The sequence below is a fragment of the Chiloscyllium plagiosum genome, unplaced genomic scaffold (assembly GCF_037043375.1).
Source record: "Chiloscyllium plagiosum isolate Xiang-an unplaced genomic scaffold, Cpla_swu_hap1 HiC_scaffold_9, whole genome shotgun sequence".
Taxonomy (NCBI): Eukaryota; Metazoa; Chordata; class Chondrichthyes; order Orectolobiformes; family Hemiscylliidae; genus Chiloscyllium; species Chiloscyllium plagiosum.
Genome location: NW_028270147.1, coordinates 30,725,073 through 30,748,103, shown reverse-complemented (window position 1 = coordinate 30,748,103; position 23,031 = coordinate 30,725,073). Strand labels below are relative to the sequence as shown.

The window sequence follows — 23,031 nt, the reverse complement described above, 5'->3', positions numbered from 1 at the left end:
GGAGCAAAACTCTTGTAATGTATCCAGGAGATCTTTTTAAGCCAGTATGTAGAAGACCCAACAACAGAGTTTTGTCCTTGTAGTGACTGTAATGAGGTCACCCAGGTGAACTCAGAGAATATGAGTTCCCTGTTTGAAGCTGTTAATCTGGTCCAATCAAGGAGTCCTGGGTGACAGATATAAACAGGAGTGTTTTAAAAAAAAAACAAAATAAATAGGAGTGCTGGAATACAAATAAAAGATTTATGCACTTTTTGTTCTTCACCGTGTCCTATATCCCCACACATACACACACATGAGTGCTGGGGAAAAATAAAAAAAACAGGAGTGTCAGAGGATTCTGGTCACTCTAATAAAAAGGGGTGTCTTTAAATTGGTTAGCAACATCCAAATCAGAATAAATAAAAATAAATGCCTGGCTAAATGGTCACCTGGTTCTAACAGAGGTCAATACTAGTGTGGCTGTTTCAGTGATTGTGGAATCAGACTTTAACAAAATTCACTCCAGGCTCCAACCCTTAAGTTTGTGTAACACCTTGGCTAGACTGAGAACCCATACCAGGGAACCATTATGGGTACAACTTCGGTCCAGTCTCTTATGAGAAGCAGCTGGTTCAGTTACCACTGATTGTGGTATAAGGCTCGGGCCCTAGCTTGATGGGGCAAAATTGGTTGAGAAAGATTCATTTTGATTGGCTCAACATTTTTTGATTAGAAACTGGCTGACTGGGTGAAGTCCGAATTAAATATCCAGAGGTTTTATCAGGGACTATCAAAGGAGCCATGGTCATCTTACATGTTGACCAGGAAGCAATTCAACAATTCTGTAAGGCCCACCCAGTGCCATTTGCCTTCCAGGCAAAAGTATAAAGATAGAAATCAGAAGACTGGAAAGCAAAGGAATCATCAAACTAGTCCAGTTTGTGAAATGGACAGCACCAGTCATACCAAATGTGAAGGCTGACAGGTGGGCATTTTAAACAAATGGCAAATCGCTTTTCGCAGCTGGATAAATACCCAATCCCTCGCATTTAATATTTATGCACAAAGCAGGAGGGGGGAATGTACTTCAGAAAGTTCGACATGAGCCATGTGAACTTGCAACTGAGGTTAGATCAGGATTCCCAGAAGTATGCTACAATTAATCTCCGTAAGGATTTGTACAAATATACAAGACTGCCATCTTGGGTATTGTCAGACTGTGCAATTTTACAGTGGATGATGAAGAACATTTTGCAAGGTCTACCCCAGATCGCAATTTATGTAGATGGCATGCTAATAACAGGGAAGACTAATAAGAAGCACTTAGAGAACTTGGACATAGTCCTTAAGTGTTTCTCTCAGGTGACTTAGAAGGGAAAATGTGTGTTCCAGGCATCCAAAATGACCTCTTGGGCTACAGAGTCAGCAAGATAGGATTACAACAGTTGGAAGATAAAGTGAGGGTGCTCTAGCTCCCATGTCTGTACCAAGGCTTAGGTGTTTCTTTTAAGCTGGTGAATTATTATGGACAGTTCATACATAAACTGGCTTCCATCCTGGCACATTTGACTCTCAAAAAAGGGTCAACCTTGGAAGTGGTCATAGCCAAACCATAGCTTTCAGGCAGGTGAAGAAACAGCTATCTTCCTCTCAGGTGTTGGCACACTATGACCTCAAATGAGATCTGGTATTGACATGTGATGCCTCCCCATACATCATTGGGGTAGTATTAGCTCACAGGTGACCCAATAGTGGGGAATGCCCAGTAATGTATGCAGTGGACTTTGGCTAATGCAGATAGAGAAGGAAGGTTTAGCAGTCATATTTAGAGTCAGGAAGTTCCACCAATACCTTTACAGACGTAAATTTGTAATAATAACGGACCACAAACCCCTTTTAGGCCTACTTAAAGAGGACAAGGCAGTGCCACCCAGTTCTTCAAGCCAAATTCAGTAGTGGGCTGTCATACTAAGTGTATAATTACAAGTTGGAACTCTGTCTGGGAGGCCAAGTACCAAATGCAGATATAATGAGCGGACTCCCGTTGCAGGTACACCACTAATGGTACCGCCACTGAACTAGTCTGTAATGATTTTACATTTTCTGGACACACTCCCAGTGACAGCTGACAATACCAGAATTTTGATGTAGAAGGATCCAGTCCTGGTAAAACTGAAACAGCTGGTGGTGATGGGGGAAACCAAAAGGCTGTCACAACGAGAACTGAAACCATTTTGGACCAGATCACAATAGTGGATGGCATATTATTATGGGAACCCAGAATGACTGTCCCATGCAAAGATTACAGCCAAATATTGGCTAAACTGCACCAGAGTCATCCAGGGGTTTTCAAAATGAAGATGTTGGCGACAGGCTACGTCTGGTGGCCCGGACTGGATGAGGACATAGCCACGTTGATAGGGCAGTGCCCTGAGTGTTAGCAAGGACAAAAATTATGGCCAGCAGCTCCCCCACATTCATGGAAATGGCCTGGTAAACCCATTACTTGGTTATATGTTGAATATAAAAGGAGAAGGAGAATCAATGTTTCGGGCATAAGCCCTTCTTCAGGAAGGCTTATGCCCGAAACATCGATTCTCCTTCTCCTTGGATGCTGCCTGACCTGCTGCGCTTTTCCAGCAACACATTTTTAAGCTCTGATCGCCAGCATCTGCAGTCCTCACTTTCTCCTATATGTTGAATATGTAAGTCTTTTCATCAGCTCAATCTTCTTAGTCATTGTGGATGCCCACTTAAAGTGGCTGGATGTGCAGAGATGTCATTCATCAAACATGGGGACAACAATAGAAAAACTGCAGGCATCTTTCGCAATACATGGACTTCTGGAAGTGCAGGTCACCAGCAGGGAATTTGAGTATTTCCTAAAGTCAAATAGTATTCAACGTGGAAGGACAGCTCCATACCATCCAATGGTCTGGCAGAAAGAGCAGTCCAAACTTTGAAGGCAGGCTTTAAGAAACAGTCTACAATATCAGTAGATACCAAACTGTTCTGGTTCCTATTTGATTAGAGGATCACCCCTCATAGAACCAAAAGGATAGCTCCAGCAGAGTTGCTAATGGGGAAAGAACTCCGCACCAGGTTAAATCTAATCTTCTGGGTGAAATGGCATCAGGAATACTAATGCTGGACACAAGGCTCTGCTAAGCAAAAGATGATGTGGAGGTGCCAGAGCTGGACTGCGGTGGACAAAGCTAAAAATCACACAAAACCAGGTTATAGTCGAACAGGTTTATTTGGAAGCACTAGCTTTCTAAGCGCTGCTTCTGCTCCACAGCCACCTGATGAAGAAGCAGCACTTCAACAGCTAGTGCTTCCAAATAAACCTGTTGGACTATATCCTGGTATTGTGATTTTTAATTAAGCAAAAGAGACAGCTTACTTCAGGGGATGAAGTTTGGTATAGGAACCACAGAGACTATGTAGTTTGGGGAGGTGCAATTGCCTGAACAAGGACATGGACCATATGAAAGCTGCAAACTTGCAAACAACGTGGGAGCAAATGTACACCAATCCTCGACTGCCTTTCCAATTGTTCTGGAAGCCATGAGTTCTCTGTCTCCATCAAGCATTGAAGATATCTTGGAATCTGAGATGGATGCGGAAGATGTTGCCACCTCAACACCTTTGCCGCCTGAAGAGAAGAATTAATGTTTTCTAAGATGCTCCAGGCGGAATAGGTGAACTTACTGTGCATGACACCGCCCATATCAGAGGTAGAATTGGACGAACCTGGCCCTGTGCTAAAACACCCCAGGAGGAGATACAAAAAAAAAGAACCAGCCATGTCCTGGACTCAGAGGGGCAGGGATGTAGTGACTGTAATGAGGTCAGCCAGGTGAACGTCATAGCATATGAGTTCCCTGATTGGGGCTGTTAATCTGAGGAGCTCTGGTTGACAGATATAAACAGGAGAGTCAGAAGCTCTGATGATGCCAGACCAGTGTCAAGTCCAAGACATGTGTAAAAACAAAAGGGTGATTTCATGAAGGGATACTGGCTTCAGTGGAGTTATTTCAGTAACTAGGTGTGTAGATGAGGACAATGTATTCAATGTAGTGAGGCTTATACTTAGAAGAGGAATACAGAGTGAAGGCTGAGAAAGAAGAAAGTGCTGTCAGGAAACGTTAGCAACTGGGAGAACAAAGGTTATCTGAATACATGGGACAATGGCTGAGTATTGCCATCTATGAATACATTATTAGGGTGTGAAGTGTGTGTGATGGGAGAAAACACAGTGATCTGTGTTCTACTGTGACGTGATATAAACAACTACTCAGATTTAGATTTGGAAAGTGCCTGTAAATTTTCACAACAGTCTTCAACTTTTCCTACAAATCAAGGAAAACCCAATTTTATCTTTATAATCCTATGTAAAGTTAGTTATAGAATTTAGACTACACTTCAGATTAATTTATGACAGCAGTGTCCACTTTTTAAGAGTAAATATATGTTAGAAACAAATATTCAAAACAGAATTAATGTTGGGACTTAAACCTTTTCAATCAGAGAGTGGTAGAGTTTTGAAATATAAAGAAAAATTGTTAGAATTTGTCTTCCATAAATGGCAGTGAATCAGATGTTAATTTCAAACATGAGATTGATAAATTTTTGTTAAGCAAAAAGTAATAAGGGGTATGGACCAAAGGCAGGTATATGGAGTTAGATCACAGATTAGCCATGATCTCACTGAATGATGGAACAGGCTTGAGGGGCTGAACGGCGCACTCCTGTTCCTATGTTCCGATGAATTCAGTGACTTTGGGTGTTTCAGCCCTTTCGCATTCGCAGTTTTTTTTATTGTATTATATTGATAGCAAGTTTTCTTTGACAGAGGTATAAAAAGTAATAGGCTCAAAGCAGCTACAGGGAGTGAAGCTAATCAACCTTCACCTCATCAATTACAGGAAAAGGCTTAAAGGATGAATGGTTACTCCTGTTCCTATGTTCCAATAGCATACAAGAATGCTAAGTGCTCGAGTCCCAATCCAAACTTGTCAATTTTGACAGTCGTGGCCAAGGTTCTAAATAAAACTTCTAAATGGGTAGGAGATTAGAAGATGAAATTTAGTGCTGTTAAATTATTGTTTTACTGTACTTAGTTAAATAGCAGAGCATGAAACTGAAAAAGATCCAGGGCTAGTAGTGGGTTCTACACTTCATATTCTCAGTTACTGTATAGCAGCAATTAGTAAAGTGAGTGAAATACTGAAATACAGCCAAAATGATAGAGTACACATCAGAAAATATATTTTAAAGCTGCAGATTGCTCTAGACAAACCACCAGATATTATTTAACCACTTTCTCAATATGAATTTCCCTTAATTGACTTCTTGATCCCAATTGCTGGGGATAACTGACAATTATAAGATCCTGATTCCACACTTGTTTTCACACTACTTCCCACACTGTTTCCTGGATAGATTTTATATTATTATGCAGTTTCTCCATCTCAGTCACAACTGTTCTGCAATGATAGTTTCACACTTCAGATAGGTCTTCCTCTTTCCTCAAACAAGGATTCCCCTTCATTGAAATCTACCATTTCTTTCCCATTTTGTACACTTCTATTTTCGCATCACTCCCTCTCTTCCTGAGCTATGATGGCATTCCATATTGCCATCTTCCACACGGCTATCACCTAACATGAAAGTTTTGGGTAAGTGCAATTTTATGTCGGATGGAAAATAGAGTCAGGTTACGAGAGCATTGGAATAATGAAGTCGAGACACATCATAGGTATTGTGAGGTAGGGCACAAGGTGGGAGTAGGTGGCTTTGGTGATGCAATGGATTGGTGCTCATAAATTTATCTCTGGGTCAAATAGGACCCTGAGGCTACAAATAGTCTGGTTCAATCAAAATCAGTTGCCTGGGAGAGGAATGGAATTGGTGATGTGAAATAATTACTTTATAAATATATCTATATTTAGACATATCTATAGATATAATGAATGACATTGGATTGGAAACCTCTCAGAATAAAACCATATTCAGTGTAAGGTGCAATACATATATACAAATGCAATAGATTCTCAGCAGGTTTACATGCTACTGCTATAGATATTCTTGTCTACTTCATGAGTGGTATGGACTCATCTTAAGAAAATGCAATTCAAAATTATAGAATCCCTACAGTGTGGAAGCACGCCATTCAGCCCAATGAGTCCACACCGACCCTCTGAAGACCATCCCACCCAGACCAATCGCACTTTTGTAACCCTGTGTTTACCATGGATAACCCACCTAGCCTGTATATCCCTGGACATATGGGCAATTTTGCATGGCCAATCCACCTAACCTTATCTTTGGACTGAGAAAGGAAATCAGGGCACCCAGAGGAAACCCAAGCAGATATGGGCAGAATGTACAAATTCCACATAGTTGTTGAATGGAATGAAACCCAGTTTGCTAGCACTGTGAGGCAGCACTGCTAATTAATGAGCTACTGTGCCACCCGAAAACGAAGTGAAAATGGGTCAGATCCATGCAATCAATGAGGCCATAGTAACTCTGGATATCTGGGTTATCAGTGTGATATGAACAGGTTGAATAGCTTGCAAAATGAATAGACATTTCTTCTACAAAATCCCTTGTGGCATTAAACTCCAAATGCAACTAGAAGAGATGTAATTAAGTCTCTGAAATTGCCTGTCTTATGGTCTGTCTTTCACAATCTTGACTCTTTCCAGTTCTGCATAGTTCTGCATTGTATCAAGTTAAATCCCTGATATTCAACTGACCTCTTCCATCACTAAATGTTCACATCCACATCATGTTAACAGCTAATTGACAGTTTGCACTGATTCTGTTAGCAGCATGGTGAGATTTGATGTTGCATTAACAAATTAAATGCTACAACAAAAAGAAAAAATATTCTTACCTGCAAGTACTGTTAGTTTGGCACTCGTTGTTATGTCCCCAAAACTATTCGCTGCTGTGCACTCATAGATTGCTTCATCTCGTGGTGCTCTTAGTGGTTGAATTCGAAGCACTGATCCAGTGCCATCATCAAATTCTATAACCTGGAAATCAATTAAAGAGCACCTAGTTGAATACAGAACTAATAGAAGTGGTGCCCATCCCCATTCACCTATTGTACTCTTTGCTACCTTCTCCCCAGCCCCACCCCCCGCTAATCTCTTCACCCTGGAGGCTTCCTGCCTCCATTCCTGATGAAGGGTTTTTGCCAGAAATGTCGATTTTTCTGCTCGTCGGATGCTACCTGACCTGCTGTGTTTTTCCAGCACCATTCTAATCTAAACTCTGGTTTCCAGCATCTGCAGTCCTAGAAGAAACAGATCCCTTGTACCTATCCTGACAAATCTTTTCTGTCACTGAAAACAATTTGATTTATTTCACTCTCTAAGATTAGGGGAATAAAAGCCAAATTTATGAAAACTGCCCTCAAAGTGACAAAAGGTGTCATCAACACTGTTATCAAGCACTGCACAGCAATAACCTGCTGAGTGATGCCAGTTTGGGTTCTCCAGGGCCACTTAGCTCATTACACTTTGGTTCAAATATGGACAAAAGAGGTAAATTCCAGAGATGAGGTGACAGTGACAGCTCTTGATATCAAGGCTGTAATTGGCCAAGTATGGTATTCCTTATGCCCGAAATGTCGATTTTTCTGCTCCTCAGCTGCCTGACCTACTGTGCTTTTCCAGCACTACACTCTCGACTCTGAGTTCCTGCATCTGCAGTCCTCACTTTCTGAGTATGATATTAAAAAGCCCTTGCAAAACTGGAATCAATGGGTTTCAGTTGTGGGGGCAAACTCTTCAATGGTTGGAGTCATACCGGGTACATGGAAGATGAATGTGGTTGTTGGAGATCAATCATCTCAGCTCCATGACATCTCTGCAGGAGTTCCTCAGAGTAATGTCCGAGGTTGAACCATCTTCAGCTGCTTCATCAATGAACTCACTTCCATAATAAAGTCAGATGTACAGATGTTCACCGATAATTGCACAACATTCAGCACCATTTGCGATTTCTTAGATATTGAAGCAGCTCATGTTCAAATGCAACAAGACCTGGACAATATTCAGGCTTGGGCTGACAAGTAGCAAGTTGAAATGACCTCTGACAACCACAGTCATCATCCTATGTGCTAGGTACGAATTCTACCAGCAGAGATTTACCTCTGATTCCCATTGATTCCAGTTTTGTCAGGTCTCCTTGATGTCAAGAGTTGTCACTTTCACCTCACTTCTGGAATTCAGCTCTTTTGTCCATGTGAACCAAGTCTGCAATGAGGTCAGGAACTGAATAGTCTTGGCAGGACCCAAACTGGTTGCTGCTCAGCAAGTGCCGTTTGATAGCTCTGTTGATGACATCTTCCATCACTCTTGAGGATAGTTTTAATGAACTTCTTACATCTTACTTCAATTACATAGAAACTTGGTGAGATTATGGCTGACTCCTGTTACAATTTCTTAAGTTCTTTGTAAACTGTATAGTTTTACCCTGATTAAACTTCAGTGGTATCTCTTTATATAGAAAAAGAAATTGCTGGAGAAACTCAGCAACTCTGCAAAATCAGACACTCAGAAGGTTCTGAAGAAAGGTCAATAGACTCTGCTTTCTCTCCACAGATACTACCAGAGCCACTGAGCTTCTCCAGCAATTTCTGTTTTTGTTTCAGATTTCTACCGTCTGCAGTTCTTGGCTTTTTGTTTGCTACTTCTTTAAAGATTGGAGGGTCCCTCACCCTCTGTTCTGCTAAACCACACTTCTAAGTGAGTGCACACCATAATGAGCAAATAAAACACTTCAGGTGGGTTAAACATGGTAATGGATTTCTCTAAGTATTACTCAGTCAGCCAAAAAAAATGTAAATTACTGTTACAATTCTGTCATGTAAATTAACATTCAATATCTATGATTCTTCCAAGTAGTTCAGCCTGGTTTCATCCAACCTTTACCTTTAAGTATTAAGGGTCAGAACCTTACCTCAAAGCGCTGAGAGCTGACTTTCTTCCCTTTTTTCATCCAAGTGATACGAGGTTTAGGTTCTGCTACTGCTTGGCACACAAATGAAGCCACTCCTCCAGAAATTCCAATCTGGTCCACAGGGATTCGGGTAAAACTTGGCAGAGCTGCAAATGATCAGAGCATTGTAGATTAGTCCAACTGTCTGGATATTAAAACAAAAATGTAAACACAGCTGATCGTGCAGCAGAATTAGAATCATCGCAGAATTAGAACTATCATAGAACATTGCAAGCAGAATGAACCTCATTCATGTAAATACAAAGATAATAAGACATGCAGAAATTCACTCTAAAGCACGATGTCCCTGCACTGGATGATGCTTATCAATCAATGGTTTAAAAAATCACTTTTGTCACTTTCCTGATTTTCATTGACTTTGGTCTTGAGTTGTGAAAACGTAACCACTAATTTAAGTTTGCAAACAATTACAGTCAACTCATGACAAAAACTCAAATGCTTTAACAGATTTACTTTTCACCGTCTGGCAGTACAGAACTTGAATATTACTGGGAAAAAAAATCATTTTGCACTCAACTGAAAAATTTGCAAGCAATACCACCATAAAGGAAAAAAAATTATACTGTTTGAGAAAAGAAAGCTGGTAGGTTAGAAAGTGGACTTTGACTAGTTAGATCTCTTGTCCTTGAGCTCATGATGTTGCCAAGTGGAAACAAATGAACAAATTAATTTGAAGCAGAAGTAGCCATTCATCCACTTGGCACTGTACTTTCACTTACAAAGCTCTGTCAAGTCACGAATCAGGAAATAGCAATGTTTTTCTTTTGCTAGATACAACCTACCTTGCTAACCTTAAGTATTATTTGTTTTATGTTTATACTTTTACTTATTCTGTGTTCTGATATGTCAAGAATCTATGCTGCTCTAATGCAATTGGAATTGCAATTGCCCCATATTTTAAACTCTTCCTTTGTATTTGTGGCTGGAATATTCACTTCCTTGGAAGTGGCAGGGAAAGTAAGAGGAAAGGCAAATAATCATATGGGTTGGCACCAGAGATATCCATGTTGCATCTTCCCTTCACCTCAGAAAATTAAGTTCTTAATGGGAAGGCCCAAGTTTAATCTTCGGAACTGCTTCCAACTAAAGCTCTTCAGGATCAATTAACAATCACAGAAGGGCTTCTGCAAGCAATCGACCCAATTAACTTGTTCATGGCAGTTAAAAAAAATTACAGCCTTCCTAATTGTTGCAACAGGACCTGCTGGGTGGGAGCCTCAATCTGTTCCAATCCAGGGGCAGTCAGGGACATGGATGGGATGAAGTATGATGCTTGCCCTGCCTCTGTGCTACCTCTCCCTACATTTCCCACCTCACAATTTCCCAGCTGATCAGTAAATTTTCTGCATGCTGATTTTCAGCAATGCTGTACAACCAGCAGCCTTTAAATGGTGCTATAGCTCAAATCAGAGCCGGACTTCACGATCCTGCAACTTGTTTGGCTGAGAAGCCCACCAGATCACTGCTCAAGTCCCTGATCAACATTGATCAAGGAGGCATTCTCTTTAGTGGCGATGGTGAGTATCTAGGTCTTTTGGCGCCTGCCTTCTCACTCAAAAGTAATAAGGGAAAACAGCAGCCTTCATTTCCCTACATCAAGCAGCATTCTATTGACTCTGCACTACAGATCATTCTGCTATAACCTACAGTTGCATTCCACTGCAACCTCACACTATGGGAAACCAATATAGAAAGTCGCACTGGAGAAGATTGCTATAGAAAATCCCTATACCCGTTTGACAGGAGGTTTGCATTATCCAAACACAATTCGTCAATCACGTTATAGCCAATTCATGTTAATGAAATGCACGTTAGACCAGAACCACATTTTTCTAATGTCCTCCATACTACTAGATAGATTATTGCCTTTTTAGATTCCCTACAGTATGGAAACAGGCCATTCAGCCCAACAACTCCACAATGACCCTCTGAAGAGCAATTCCATATTTACCCGTGACTAATGTACCCAACACTACGGGAACTTTAGCATGGCCAATTCACCTGACCCGCACACCTTTGGATTGCAGGAGGAAACCAGAGCACTCAGAGGAAACCCACACAGATACAGGGAGAATGTGTAAACTCCACACAGACAATTGTCCAAAGCTGGAATTGAACCCGGGTCCCTGGAGCTGTGAGGCAGCAGTGCTAGCCACTGCTTCTCATTGTTTACTGCTTTCCATATTATATAACTCTTGTTTAAAATGCAAAATTCCATGTGAATGGACAGTAAACCTTAATAATTATTGAACCAAATAATCACCGAGAGTCAAATCTATGAAATCATTCAAAGTTAGAATTGACAATGAAGATCAGGCACACAGGCTGATATTTGTCTATTACATTCCAGAGACTTGAGGGTGAGTGCAACATTCTCGTTTTCTGATTGGTACTCCAATTGTGCTGAACTTTTCCAGCAAGAGCTCAGGATAGGAAAAGATACTGACTGATATCACTTTTTCTGAATTACTTTCAGAGTTATTGGGTTATTTCCTAGTATCCATAGAATTTTTTTTTAAATTCCAAATTTTGTACAGGCCCATCAGAATTATAGTTTACATCCTTTTGATCAGGGACTATTATTCTATATAGGGTTATTTGTTATTAATCCTGTAACACTCTCTTATAAGTACAAGTATTTTGCATAACATTTCTAGCTTTCTAACACAGACTTGGAATTACAGTGAAAACCTTCTGTCTGCATGTAGTCAAATAAAAGTTGGGAAATTTTGAAATCACATCATTATAAAATTATGTCAACTTTTAAATTAGCAAGGCAGAATGGATAAAACGTTACTAAGAAATTGGAATTCTGTAAAGCAAACATTTGAGGGAATAGCGTTTTAAATTTAGAAAATTGGGTATTTTAGGGAGCTTTCTTTATTTACTGCAGTGACAAATATCCTGAGGTGTGGTTAACAAAGCTTGTACATGCACTGCTAGCTTATATTCACTCTGTTAATATAAGCAGTGTGAATTCAAGGTCACTTGGAGTTGCAGCACATTGCAGAAACACGTGAAATGGAACTGTGAAAGTTTGAGGCTAATAGGATAAAGTATCCAACTTCCAATATTTTATGTACTTTGTGCCAAGGCCGAATTCATTGTTCTCTGTCAAAACTTAAAAGTTCACCTTCACTTTTTAAAAAGTAAGTCAGGTAAATATCTTGACAAAATATAAACAATAATCAGCAGTTATTACTCATCCAGCACCCCTCACCACCTAATCAAATAAATTAAATTGACTTTGAAAACAGGAAAGTCGCATTAAGGAACCCAGCAATTTTCAAGTGGTTTTCCAAAAGCTAACTACTATTCACTGTGAAAGGTATAAGCAGTGCTTATAAAAGATCATGAATGCCTGATCAGGACTGCATATTGAATGTGTTCCATACACCAATTCTAACTACATCTTCTCAATTTGAAATCAAAAAATTCGGAAATCAAAGCCAAAAGATAGAAATTCTCAGTAAAAGTAAAATATCGGAAGGTTGGTAGTTGGGACATTCTGATTTGCACAGGAAATAAATCCAATAGTCACATCGAAGTATTATGTGGATAAAACTGAATTCATTTAACTCAAATCGTGATTACTAAACAAAATGGTAATTTCAGTCTGCTCTCAGTAAAGCAATTATTTTCTAAGCCTGAATTGCAACTGAAATACAGAGATATAAATGAAAAGGCAAATCAAATAAACTGAACTAGCAAAACTTATCTCAAAAAAAGGTTCAAGAAGATCAAAACACACTTAAAAACAGGAATCATGGGAATGAATCATGTGGATGTAAATAGTTACATTTTTATAATAAACTTTCTTTTAGAAACAAACAAGTAGTCTCATTCATTGCTCATTTTTCAATGTCAAGAAGATCAACTAATACATATGTAAATTTAGCTTGTCGTAAATTTCTCTTGACCTGTGAAAGGTACTTCAAACTCTCTTCAGATAAAACACAAATCAAAGATGAGACGACAGCACATTCATTCAATTATGCACTGTTTTGGGTTTTCTGCATTTACATTGATGCCCGAAGGTTTCTGCATGCATTCTGCTGATTTGGATCCTCACAGGTTGGTGCCATTCATCAACTGACAGGAGTGAATTGCAACAAATGTAGCTGTACTCTAAATATAAGGACTTAGATTTATTCTAAAAGTATTTACATTGTATTTTAGATTTGCGATCAATTATTTTTGGATCAGTTCCAGGTTTCAGCCTCTTCCACTAGATGATATCTACTATGATTCGATATTCAAAATGGTCTCTCTCCACTCAAGGGTTTGGGAAAGAGAGAGAGAAAAAAATTAAGAGTAATTCCTATTAGTTGAAAAGTAAAATTGATAAAAAAGACTGCAAGTCTTTTCAAACATAATCACTGCTGTCAGATACATTCCCATTTCAAAGCTCTGACTGTACTGTATGTACTATGGGAATAAAAAGCCATGAACACAGGCTTTTGACAGGAAAAGAACTGTACAGATCATACAACAGCTGTGAAGATGAATGCACACATAGGAAGTCTCTTGACAGAATCACCTTTGTGACTAACCGCCACCAGGTCTCATCTCTGGGCTTTGACACTAGTTTCAGCTCAGCTTTAAATGATGTATCAACAATAAAAGGGGATATTGACAAACATCTCACAAACTTATCTGTCCGTGGGCTGTTTAGATCACTGACAGATGGATACAGATTTTGATAATATAGAAAAACACAAAATGTTATATCCTTAACCATATTGAATATATATATGCATTGGGAACATTAAATGCAGTAGATCCTCTTAATTTGAATCATCTGATAATCCTTTTATTACCACGTACTCTTTATATCATTTGTTTCAAATTAGCTAATTCACCATTCAATTGATAGTTCCAATTTAAAGTTGTGGTTTCATTCCTGAAAATTGAAACTTGAAGTGAACTTTAAAATAAAATGAAAGCAAAAATGTAATTTCCTACTTACAAACAGATACTTCCTGTTCAGGAAAAACTGAATGAATTTTAAGCAGAATGTGGCCTCCTTATGTTCTGTAGCTTCATCGGGATAAGATGTCTAACATTACAAACTAATCTCACAGGTATTACCCTCATCTCGAGGAAACTGCATTCTAATGATGTGGAAGTCGAAGTTGGGTTTGGATACATGGTTTAGTTGTGGTAGCACAGTCACTTCTTCAATCTGGTTTCATTAACCCCAGTCCCAACCTTTTTTTGTGACTCCACTGGACATGCTGAATTTAATGACTCAACATATATTTCATTACATGTTGCATTTTGTCCATAATTCTGACGTCCATGTTGATTTGTCAGTGATTTAAACAGACCGTGGGCACCTGAGTATATGAAATGTTTATCAAAATTCTTCTGCCAATTACACGCACATTTTCCAGCATCAATTACTGATTGGAACCCTGGTTTGGCTCCATTTTTCTCTGTCTCCCTAAGGTCCCAGAGACTGCTATTCACCACACACTCTGGACAGCAACTAATCCAGCTTGTTCATAAATTTTACAAGAGAGAAAGTGAGGGCTGCAGATGCTGGAGATCAGAGCTGAAAATGTGTTGCTGGAAAAGCGCAGCAGGTCAGGCAGCATCCAAGGAACAGGAGAATCGACGTTTCGGGCATAAGCCCTTCTTCAGCCTGAAGAAGGGCTTATGCCTGAAACGTCGATTCTCCTGTTCCTTGGATGCTGCCTGACCTGCTGCGCTTTTCCAGCAACACATTTTCAGCATAAACTTTACAAGAAAACATCCCAGAGAGGCTAGTGTTCCTGAAAACTCAATATTTTATCCATGTTTACATGGCAGAAGGGTGATGGGAAAATGAACTAATGAACACGTGGAGTGAATGATTTAAAGGAAAAACTTCTAAACCTATCTTCACTGTCCCACTCACTCACAATGAAGTGCAAGCTTAATGACTCCAATTTCTTTTCATCTCAGCTTCAATAAAACAACAAGACAGGAAGCAGCAAGAGGATATATTGAGGCTCAGGGTTAGGGGCTTAGGACTTCAGCTTCAACACTGCGGTGAGAAAGGAGACAGTAAGAAGATGTATTGAAGCCCAAAACTTCAGCTTCCACATAGAAGGACATTGGGTAGGCCTTTTAGAACAAAGATACGGCGAAGTGTCTTCACCCAGAGAATTCTTTGCCACAGAAAGTGGTTGAGATCAAAGCACTGAACGTTTTCAAGAGGGCGTTAGTTATAGGCCTTAGGACTAAAGTGATCACAAGTATGGAACAAAAGCAGAAACATGGCACTTAGCATTATGATCAGCGATAACCATATTGAATGGTCAATTCTAGTTCCTGTTTTGTATGTTTCTATGTTTCCACGTAACAGAGCAAGAAAGGCAATAGAGAAGGGTAGAAGAGGATATACTGAGGCTGAGGATCAAGGGAAGGGTAGGGGAAAGAGAGGAGGCAGAAAGATAACATATTCAGGTTCATGTTCAGGGATCCAGCACTTCAGCTTAGGATACTCAGATATGCAAATTGAAAGAACATAGACAATAGAAAAGTAGGAGTGAAGTCATAGCAAAAGAGAAACAAAAGTCTAAATTGAGTTACTCTGCATATATGTGAATGAATGGAAAACAGTAAATAAGATTGGGGAGTTACAGGTGTAGATTGCCCATGGAATTTTGATGTAATAGTGATATCACAGACTTGGCTTAAGGAGGGGTAAGACTGAGTTTAAATATTCAAGAGTACAAGGTAATCAGAAGAGGAAGGAAAAGCGGATAAAAGCAGTATTGGTTAAGAAGGGCTCAAGAAAGAGAATACCTTGGTAGGTGCAAGGATAGAAATCAACTTGATGAGAACTAAGGAACAAAAGTTGTCCAATTTACGGATTTATTTTACAAATTAATTTACAAATAAATACTTTATATCTGATTTTATTAAAGAGAGAGATGCTATTCAGGCCATAGCGACAGAGGAGGGTACTCAGTCACCAGAATGTTTAAAATTTGATAGGGCAAAAGTGTTGGATAGACTGGACTAAATGAGATGCACTCAAGGATATTGAAGGAAGCGAGAATGGAAATTGTAGAGGCACTGGTCACATTCTTTCAGTCTTTTCCAGAATCAGGGAGGTGCCAGAAGACTGGAGAATTGTGAATATTACGACCATGTTCAAGAAAAGTTGAAAGGAAAAGCCAAGCAGTTTAACTTCAGTGGTGGAAAGATTCTAGATTCAGTGAATTCGTAGTTCTCTGGAAGAATGTGGATTGATTAGGAAAAGTCAGCATGGATGTCTAAAGGGAAATATGTTTAACTAACATGTTGGGAGATATTTTTGAGGAAGTAATACGAAAAGTTTTGACAATGCTAACTGTTTTGACATGGTGAATGTGGACTTTCAGAAGGCATTTGATACAGTGCCACAAACAGACTTGTGAGGAAGGTTTTGGTCATGAATAAAGAGGTCAATAGCAACATGGACACAAAACTGGCTAAGTGATAGGAAAGAGAATAATGGTTGTGGATATTTTTTGAGCTGGAGGAAGACTTGGAATGGAGTTCACCAGGGATCGGACCTTTGCTTTTCCTAACATCTATTAATAATCAACAGCCTGGCGTGCAGAGAGCAATTTCAAAGTTTACGGGTGACACTAAACTTGGAAGAATTGTAAACTGTGAGGAGGATAGTGTAAAACTCCATAAGGATCTAGTCAAGTTGATGGAGTGGGCATAAAGGTGGCAGATGAATTTCAAAGAATAGTACAACACAGCAGAGGAACAAGCCCACCAAAACTGTGATGACACATGATGCTTTTCCAAACCAAAAGCATTCTGTCTGAACGCAATCTGTTTCTCTCTATTCTTCTACAATGGTGCCCACAATAAAGATGGCAGAACACAGTGCAGGTTCAGCCCCTTTCATGGCTCGAAGCTGATCATCCGTGAATATGGGAGAGTGAATTTCTAATTCGGACCTACAGACCTACAGATGTACATCAAAACATTATAAAGCTAGTCCACACTCCAGCTCCATTCTCTCAAACTCGACGTTACCTCACCCTGCACAACATCCTTTCTTCTTCCAAGTTGGCAGGAGTAAGATGCTTCAGCTAGAGCTTAACCACGCCATCCATTTCTTTTTCTTTTTCTCTTTTGTGTTTTTTTTTCCTTTCTTCTTTACTCTGCATCATCCTGAATTCCTGGCCTCAGCACAGACTCGTCCTCCTGACCTCAGCACAGACTCGGTGAGACGTGGTGTTCTCCCGGCATGGCATGGCATTCTTCCAGCCTGGCATGGTGGTCTCCTGACCCAGCCTAGCAGTCTCTCGGTAGCTTAGCATGGTGGTCTTTCAGCAACTCACGGCTATCTTTCGAACGGGAGTGTCGTCAGCCTGGACATCCAGCCTCGAGGTGATTCCAGAGTGGTCTCCTGGCTTCGGTAGCCTTGAGGTGAAGCCCAGCATGATCCAAAGTCAAGACTCAGCACAGACTGGATTCTAGGTGCCAGACTGGGTTGGAAATAGTATTATTCTGAACTTATTATTTCTCTATTTTCTAATTTACTCTTAAGATTTATAATGATGGAACTTTTAATTATTTATGTTTCTTTTTTTTGCCTAAGAATCTGTACCTAGGTACTTTGTAACTAATATGTTAAGTGGTGACTTGTAAACTCTTCATAACATTCATTTGAGTATATGTGACAGTAAAGCTAATCCAATCTCTCCACATTATCTAAAATCCTCCAAACTAGGCAACAATCTGGTAAAACGTTTCTGTATCCTCTCCAAGCCTCCATATCTTTCTGGTAGTGTGGTGACCACAACTGTGCACAAAATTCCAAATGTGGCCCAACCAAAGTTTCTACAGCTGTAAATTTAAAAGTATGGGTTCGACTTTTGTATGAGTAACATTTTGCAAAGGTTCAAATCCAACCTTTTCCAACACCTCACTATCACAGAATTACCAGCCTGAAGACTGTTCCCGCAAATCTCACTTATAAATGTAGCACAAAAGGAGCCAAAATTATGTGTGCAGACACTAATAACTGTACAGCTTTCTTTGGTGGTGCAGTGATCTTTCAGCGGATCATTTGCCTAAAAATTAAGTGATGACCTATGTGCAAGGTAAATTAAAATGGATGGTTTTTGGTCAAAGTTTGGTGCACGAACTTTACACAAGATTAACCATTACTCAAGCGTATACTGCAGTAGCCAAGATGGGAGATGCACTGACTTTCTCTTGTCTCCCTACTCCATATATTACCACACAAACTGCATTATTTTACCCAGTTCCTAATATACCAATTGTATTCTTTCTCTGTATTAGATTTAGAATTAAAAAATCCATCAACCAGTCTTCTTTAATAAACACAAGGTTTATTATAAAACAAAACTTATTCCACAAAGGGGCAGAATTGGTTAACAGACAATTGTAATCCGAGACATTCAATTATAAAATATTCTTATTGACAATATGTCTGAGCTCTTGAAGGCAAAAAGAACAAGATTTGAGGTGTTCGGGGCTGCGAGTCTGATGTTCTGGCACACATGATGAATGGCACATACTGGGGATCTTTGTAGATGCATTCATTCAGGAAATATTGAGAAATTGTTTCAGAGCTTCTCATATGAAAGCACCTACACCAGGGTTGCAGTTACTACAGGAGATTCACATATGTTATTTTTTAGAAACAGGAGAGTTTAGCTGGGAAGCTTCTTTTTTTCACTAATCTTCTCCCCGACTGAAATTCCAAATAAGCTCGAATCAGAACCTCTCTCCCACTCCTTAATTCAATCAGATGTTTTCTGCGAAGTGAGTTCAAGCAAATAAACAGAAATTATATGTGATTTTAAGAAATGACTTGTTAAAAATAAAGTTTCAATGTGTCTTTTAATTCAACCTTAAATGTCTGTCATTCTTCAAACTTAGGTCCTCACAAATTATTAAATATTGCAAAACAATGCTACAGTTTCCTAGTACAAAATGGCTAAATTACCCACAGGCTATTATGAGTTGATTTATTCTCGTGGAGCACACAAGTTCTTCAGCTGATGGATGAATAACAGCAACTTTCAAGGGAGGATAGATGTCTTTGCTATTTCTATGAATGCAACACAAAATTCAAGTGTGCTAGATAAATGAGATACAGGGATGTAATTTCAAGGGATCATTCAAAAGAAGACCGGTAAGCCTGACCTCAGTGGTGGGCAAGTTGTTGGAGGGAATCCTGAGGGACAGGATGTACATGTATTTGGAAAGGCAAGGACTGATTGGGGATAGTCAACATGGCTTTGTGCATGGGAAATCATGTCTCACAAACTTGATTGAGCTTTTTGAAGAAGTAACAAAGAAGATTGATAAGGGCAGAGCAGTAGATGTGATCTATATGGACCTCAGTAAGGCTTTGACAAGGTTCCCCATGGGAGACTGATTAGCAAGGTTAGATCTCATGGAATACAGGGAGAACTAGCCATTTGGATACAGAACTGGCTCAAAGGTAGAAAACAGAGGGTGGTGGTGGAGGGTTGTTTTTCAGACTGGAGGCCTGTGACCAGTGGAGTGCCACAAGGATCGGTGCTGGGCCCTCTACTTTTTGTCATTTACATAAATGATTTGGATGAGAGTATAACAGGTACAGTTAGTAAGTTTGCAGATGACACCAAAATTGGAGGTGCAGTGGACAGCGAAGAGGGTTACCTCAGATTACAACAGGATCTGGACCAGATGGGCCAATGGGCTGAGAAGTGGCAGATGGAGTTTAATTCAGATAAATGCATTTTGGGAAAGCAAATCTTAGCAGCACTTATACACTTAATGGAGTGTTGCTGAACAAAGAGACCTTGGAGTGCACGTTCATAGTTCCTTGAAAGTGGAGTCACAGGTAGATAGGATAGTGAAGAAGGCGTTTGGTATGCTTTCCTTTATTGGTCAGAGTATTGAGTACAGGAGTTCGGAGGTCATGTTGTGGCTGTACAGGACATTGGTTAGGCCACTGTTGGAATATTGCGTGCAATTCTGGTCTCCTTCCTATCGGAAAGATATTGTGAAACTTGAAAGGGTTCAGAAAAGATTTACAAGAATTTTGCCAGGGTTGGAGGATTTGAGCTATAGGGAGAGGCTGAACAGGCTGGGACTGTTTTCCCTGGAGCGTTGGAGGCTGAGGGGTGACCTAATAGAGGTTTACAAAATTATGAGGGGCATGGATAGGATAAATAGACAAAGGCTTTTCCCTGGGGTCGGGGAGTCCAGAACTAGAGGGCATAGGTTTAGGGTGAGAGGGGAAAGATATAAAAGAGACCTAAGGAGCAACTTTTTCACGCAGAGGGTGGTACGTGTATGGAATGAGCTGCCAGAGGATGTGGTGGAGGCTGGTACAATTGCAACATTTAAAAGGCATCTGGATGGGTATATGAATAGGAAGGGTTTGGAGGGATATGGGCCAGGTGCTGGCAGGTGGGATTAGATTAGGTTGGGATATCTGGTTGGCATGGAAAAGTTGGACCGAAGGCACTGTTTCCATGCTGTACATCTCTATGACTCTAAGAGAAACGTCAGCTCTAAAACCATAAAGATTTCTTCCTTTTAAAGATGATGCAAAGGAGATAGAAGGAATACTATGCATCAAAATTCCTAGCAGAATCTAAAACTAACTCAATAAGTCATAGGGTACTTAGAAAAAAGCAGATGTGTAAGAAGCTACATAGGAGTAGCAATTGACAAATTTATCCACTACATTATATCTTCTTAGTCATCTGCTTGTGGCATGACAGCAATATTAAGAAGTTCACCAATGGTGGAAGCCAGAGCATGTAAGTTTTAAAATTGGCTTAAGATGTCTGAGTAAGTTTATGTCGGGGTTGCCACCAGCTACGTATCATGCTACAGCCAGGAAGCAAGTAACCCCTTGCACAAACACAGAAGTAGCATACCTAATAGGTTTGAAAATACATAGGGTTTCTGGAAGTGCAGGGTCCCAAAAAGTGGAACAATATATCTAAAATGTGAAAGATTCTGATCAGCTGGTCCTCCCAACCAATTACTTCTAATGGTATAGAAGACATGTACCATCACAGAATGGATAATGGCTACAAATCCAAATGATCAGAGTCTCAGAGGAAATTTAGTACCTATGAAGATAGCATTATCCATAATCTGATTATTCTGAGTGCTATAGATTAGCATAACAAAGGCAAACTGTTCACCAGTTGAGAAGTTGATCCATTTAAGTAAATAACACAGTTGGTCATTAAATGAGTGCTTTCAAAGGCCACAGCTGGATCTTATCACATCAAATGTTTTTTTAGGGAAATTACAGGTTCTGCTCCATGGAAAACAAAAAAGCACATGCATCTGCCTTTAGTGTACTTCAATTTATTGCTTTGCCTTGCTAGACTCTATAGCAACAGTAACAGAAAATAACCATCATTGGTTTAGGCTCAGCAAAGCACATTGCTTTGACTAGCAAACAGAAAAGACTCCCTAGTACTTCAAGAATAAATTATATCAGAAAGACGAGGGACACAAGCTTTAAAAAAATGTCCTTAACTGAGTTATTTGATGTTAACAAAGATATTGTGGGCAGCACGGTGGCACAGTGGTTAGCACTGCTGCCTCACAGCGCCTAAGACCTGGGTTCAATTCCCGCCTCAGGCAACTGTCTGTGGAATTTGCACATTCTCCCCGTGTCTGCGTGGGTTTCCTCCCACAGTCCAAAAATGTGTAGGTTAGGTGAATTGGCCATGCTAAATTGCCCATACTGAAGGGGTAAATATAGGGGAATGGGTCTGGGTGGGTTGCTCTTCGGAGGGTCAGTGTGGACTTGTTGGGCCGAACGGCCTGTTTCCACACTGTATGTAATCCTAAAAAAAATTAGTAGAACAAGAACAATTCTTCTCAGTATTCCTCAACTAAAAAGTATAAAGATAATGAATCTCAGTTACTTTTCAATACCAGTTATGAATACTAGAAATTGCAGCTGGGTGTTCACCAAACAAGAAAAGTGAGAACTATGTTGCCATCATTTCCAAAGAACTCATTATTCAACATCTAGTCTTGCATATGAAAATGGAGTTGGTTCTTGCTTAATTTTGCCAATTATAGGGTATAGCAGCAGAGTGGTTATTTCATTGGATAAGTAATTAATCCTGGAATTTCTTCCCTAAGCACATTGAGGGTCAACCTACAGCATGTGGGCTGCAGCAGTTCAAGAAAGGAGCTCACTACTACATACTCAAAGGCAACTAGGGACAGGCAATAAAACATGCTGAGGAGCAGGAAAATCGACGTTTCGAAACGTTGATTTTCTTGCTCCTCGGATGCTGCCTGACATGCTGTGCTTTTCCAACATCACTCTAATCTTGACACGTCATGGCAGAACCTATGGCTGCAAGCTTTGCAGTAGAGATTGTCCGCACAACCACAAATATAACTACAAATCCAAGACTCTTAATATCCAGCATCCGCAGTATCACTTCTGCCTAGTAAAAAGTGCTGGTCAGCCAGCCACACTCATGTCCCACAGGTAAGTAGAAAATGGGGTCTAGGCTAATAATCAGGAGAAATGAATTCAAATCCCACACCAGCTGCTGGGGAATTTAAATTCTGCTAATAAATTACAGATAGTATGAGATTTTAAATTGCCACTTTGAGCCATCTGCACGTGCAACACAGTTGGTGCAACACGAAACACAGACCCACACAAAATTTCTCACAACTGGAACCTGTAATATATTTCACTATCACAGTGATCAAACTCACAACCAAGAGAAGATTATTTCTCTATTTCTCTTGCTTGTTATTTCGTGAGTTCTTTTCTAATAATACTGGATGTCAGGCAATGTGTGGTATTGATACCAATTGGTCATTGTGAACATTGTTTACCTCTGTTGTAGTAGGCTGCTGACATATACTACACACGCACTTTGCCTGTCACTTAATGATTTCCTGTTGTGTCTGACATCTGCCAAAGAATACTCAACACAGAAACAATACCACTCTTTCAAATACCAACATCGTCAGTACATTGTGTTTTTG

General features: G+C 39.9%; 1 protein-coding gene across 17 annotated transcripts in view; it reads right to left on the bottom strand.

The window, feature by feature from the left end:
* Nucleotides 1–23,031, bottom strand: part of LOC122554240 (receptor-type tyrosine-protein phosphatase F-like) — a 469,298-nt gene that overhangs the window by 257,991 nt on the left and 188,276 nt on the right. For all 17 annotated transcript variants that reach the window (XM_087990512.1, XM_087990511.1, XM_087990513.1 and 14 more), the window contains 2 exons: nt 8,962–9,107; nt 6,887–7,028 (listed from right to left, as the gene is read on the bottom strand). In XM_087990512.1, coding sequence (XP_087846638.1) covers nt 6,887–7,028; nt 8,962–9,107 — 288 coding nt within the window. The remainder of the gene's footprint in view (nt 1–6,886; nt 7,029–8,961; nt 9,108–23,031) is intronic.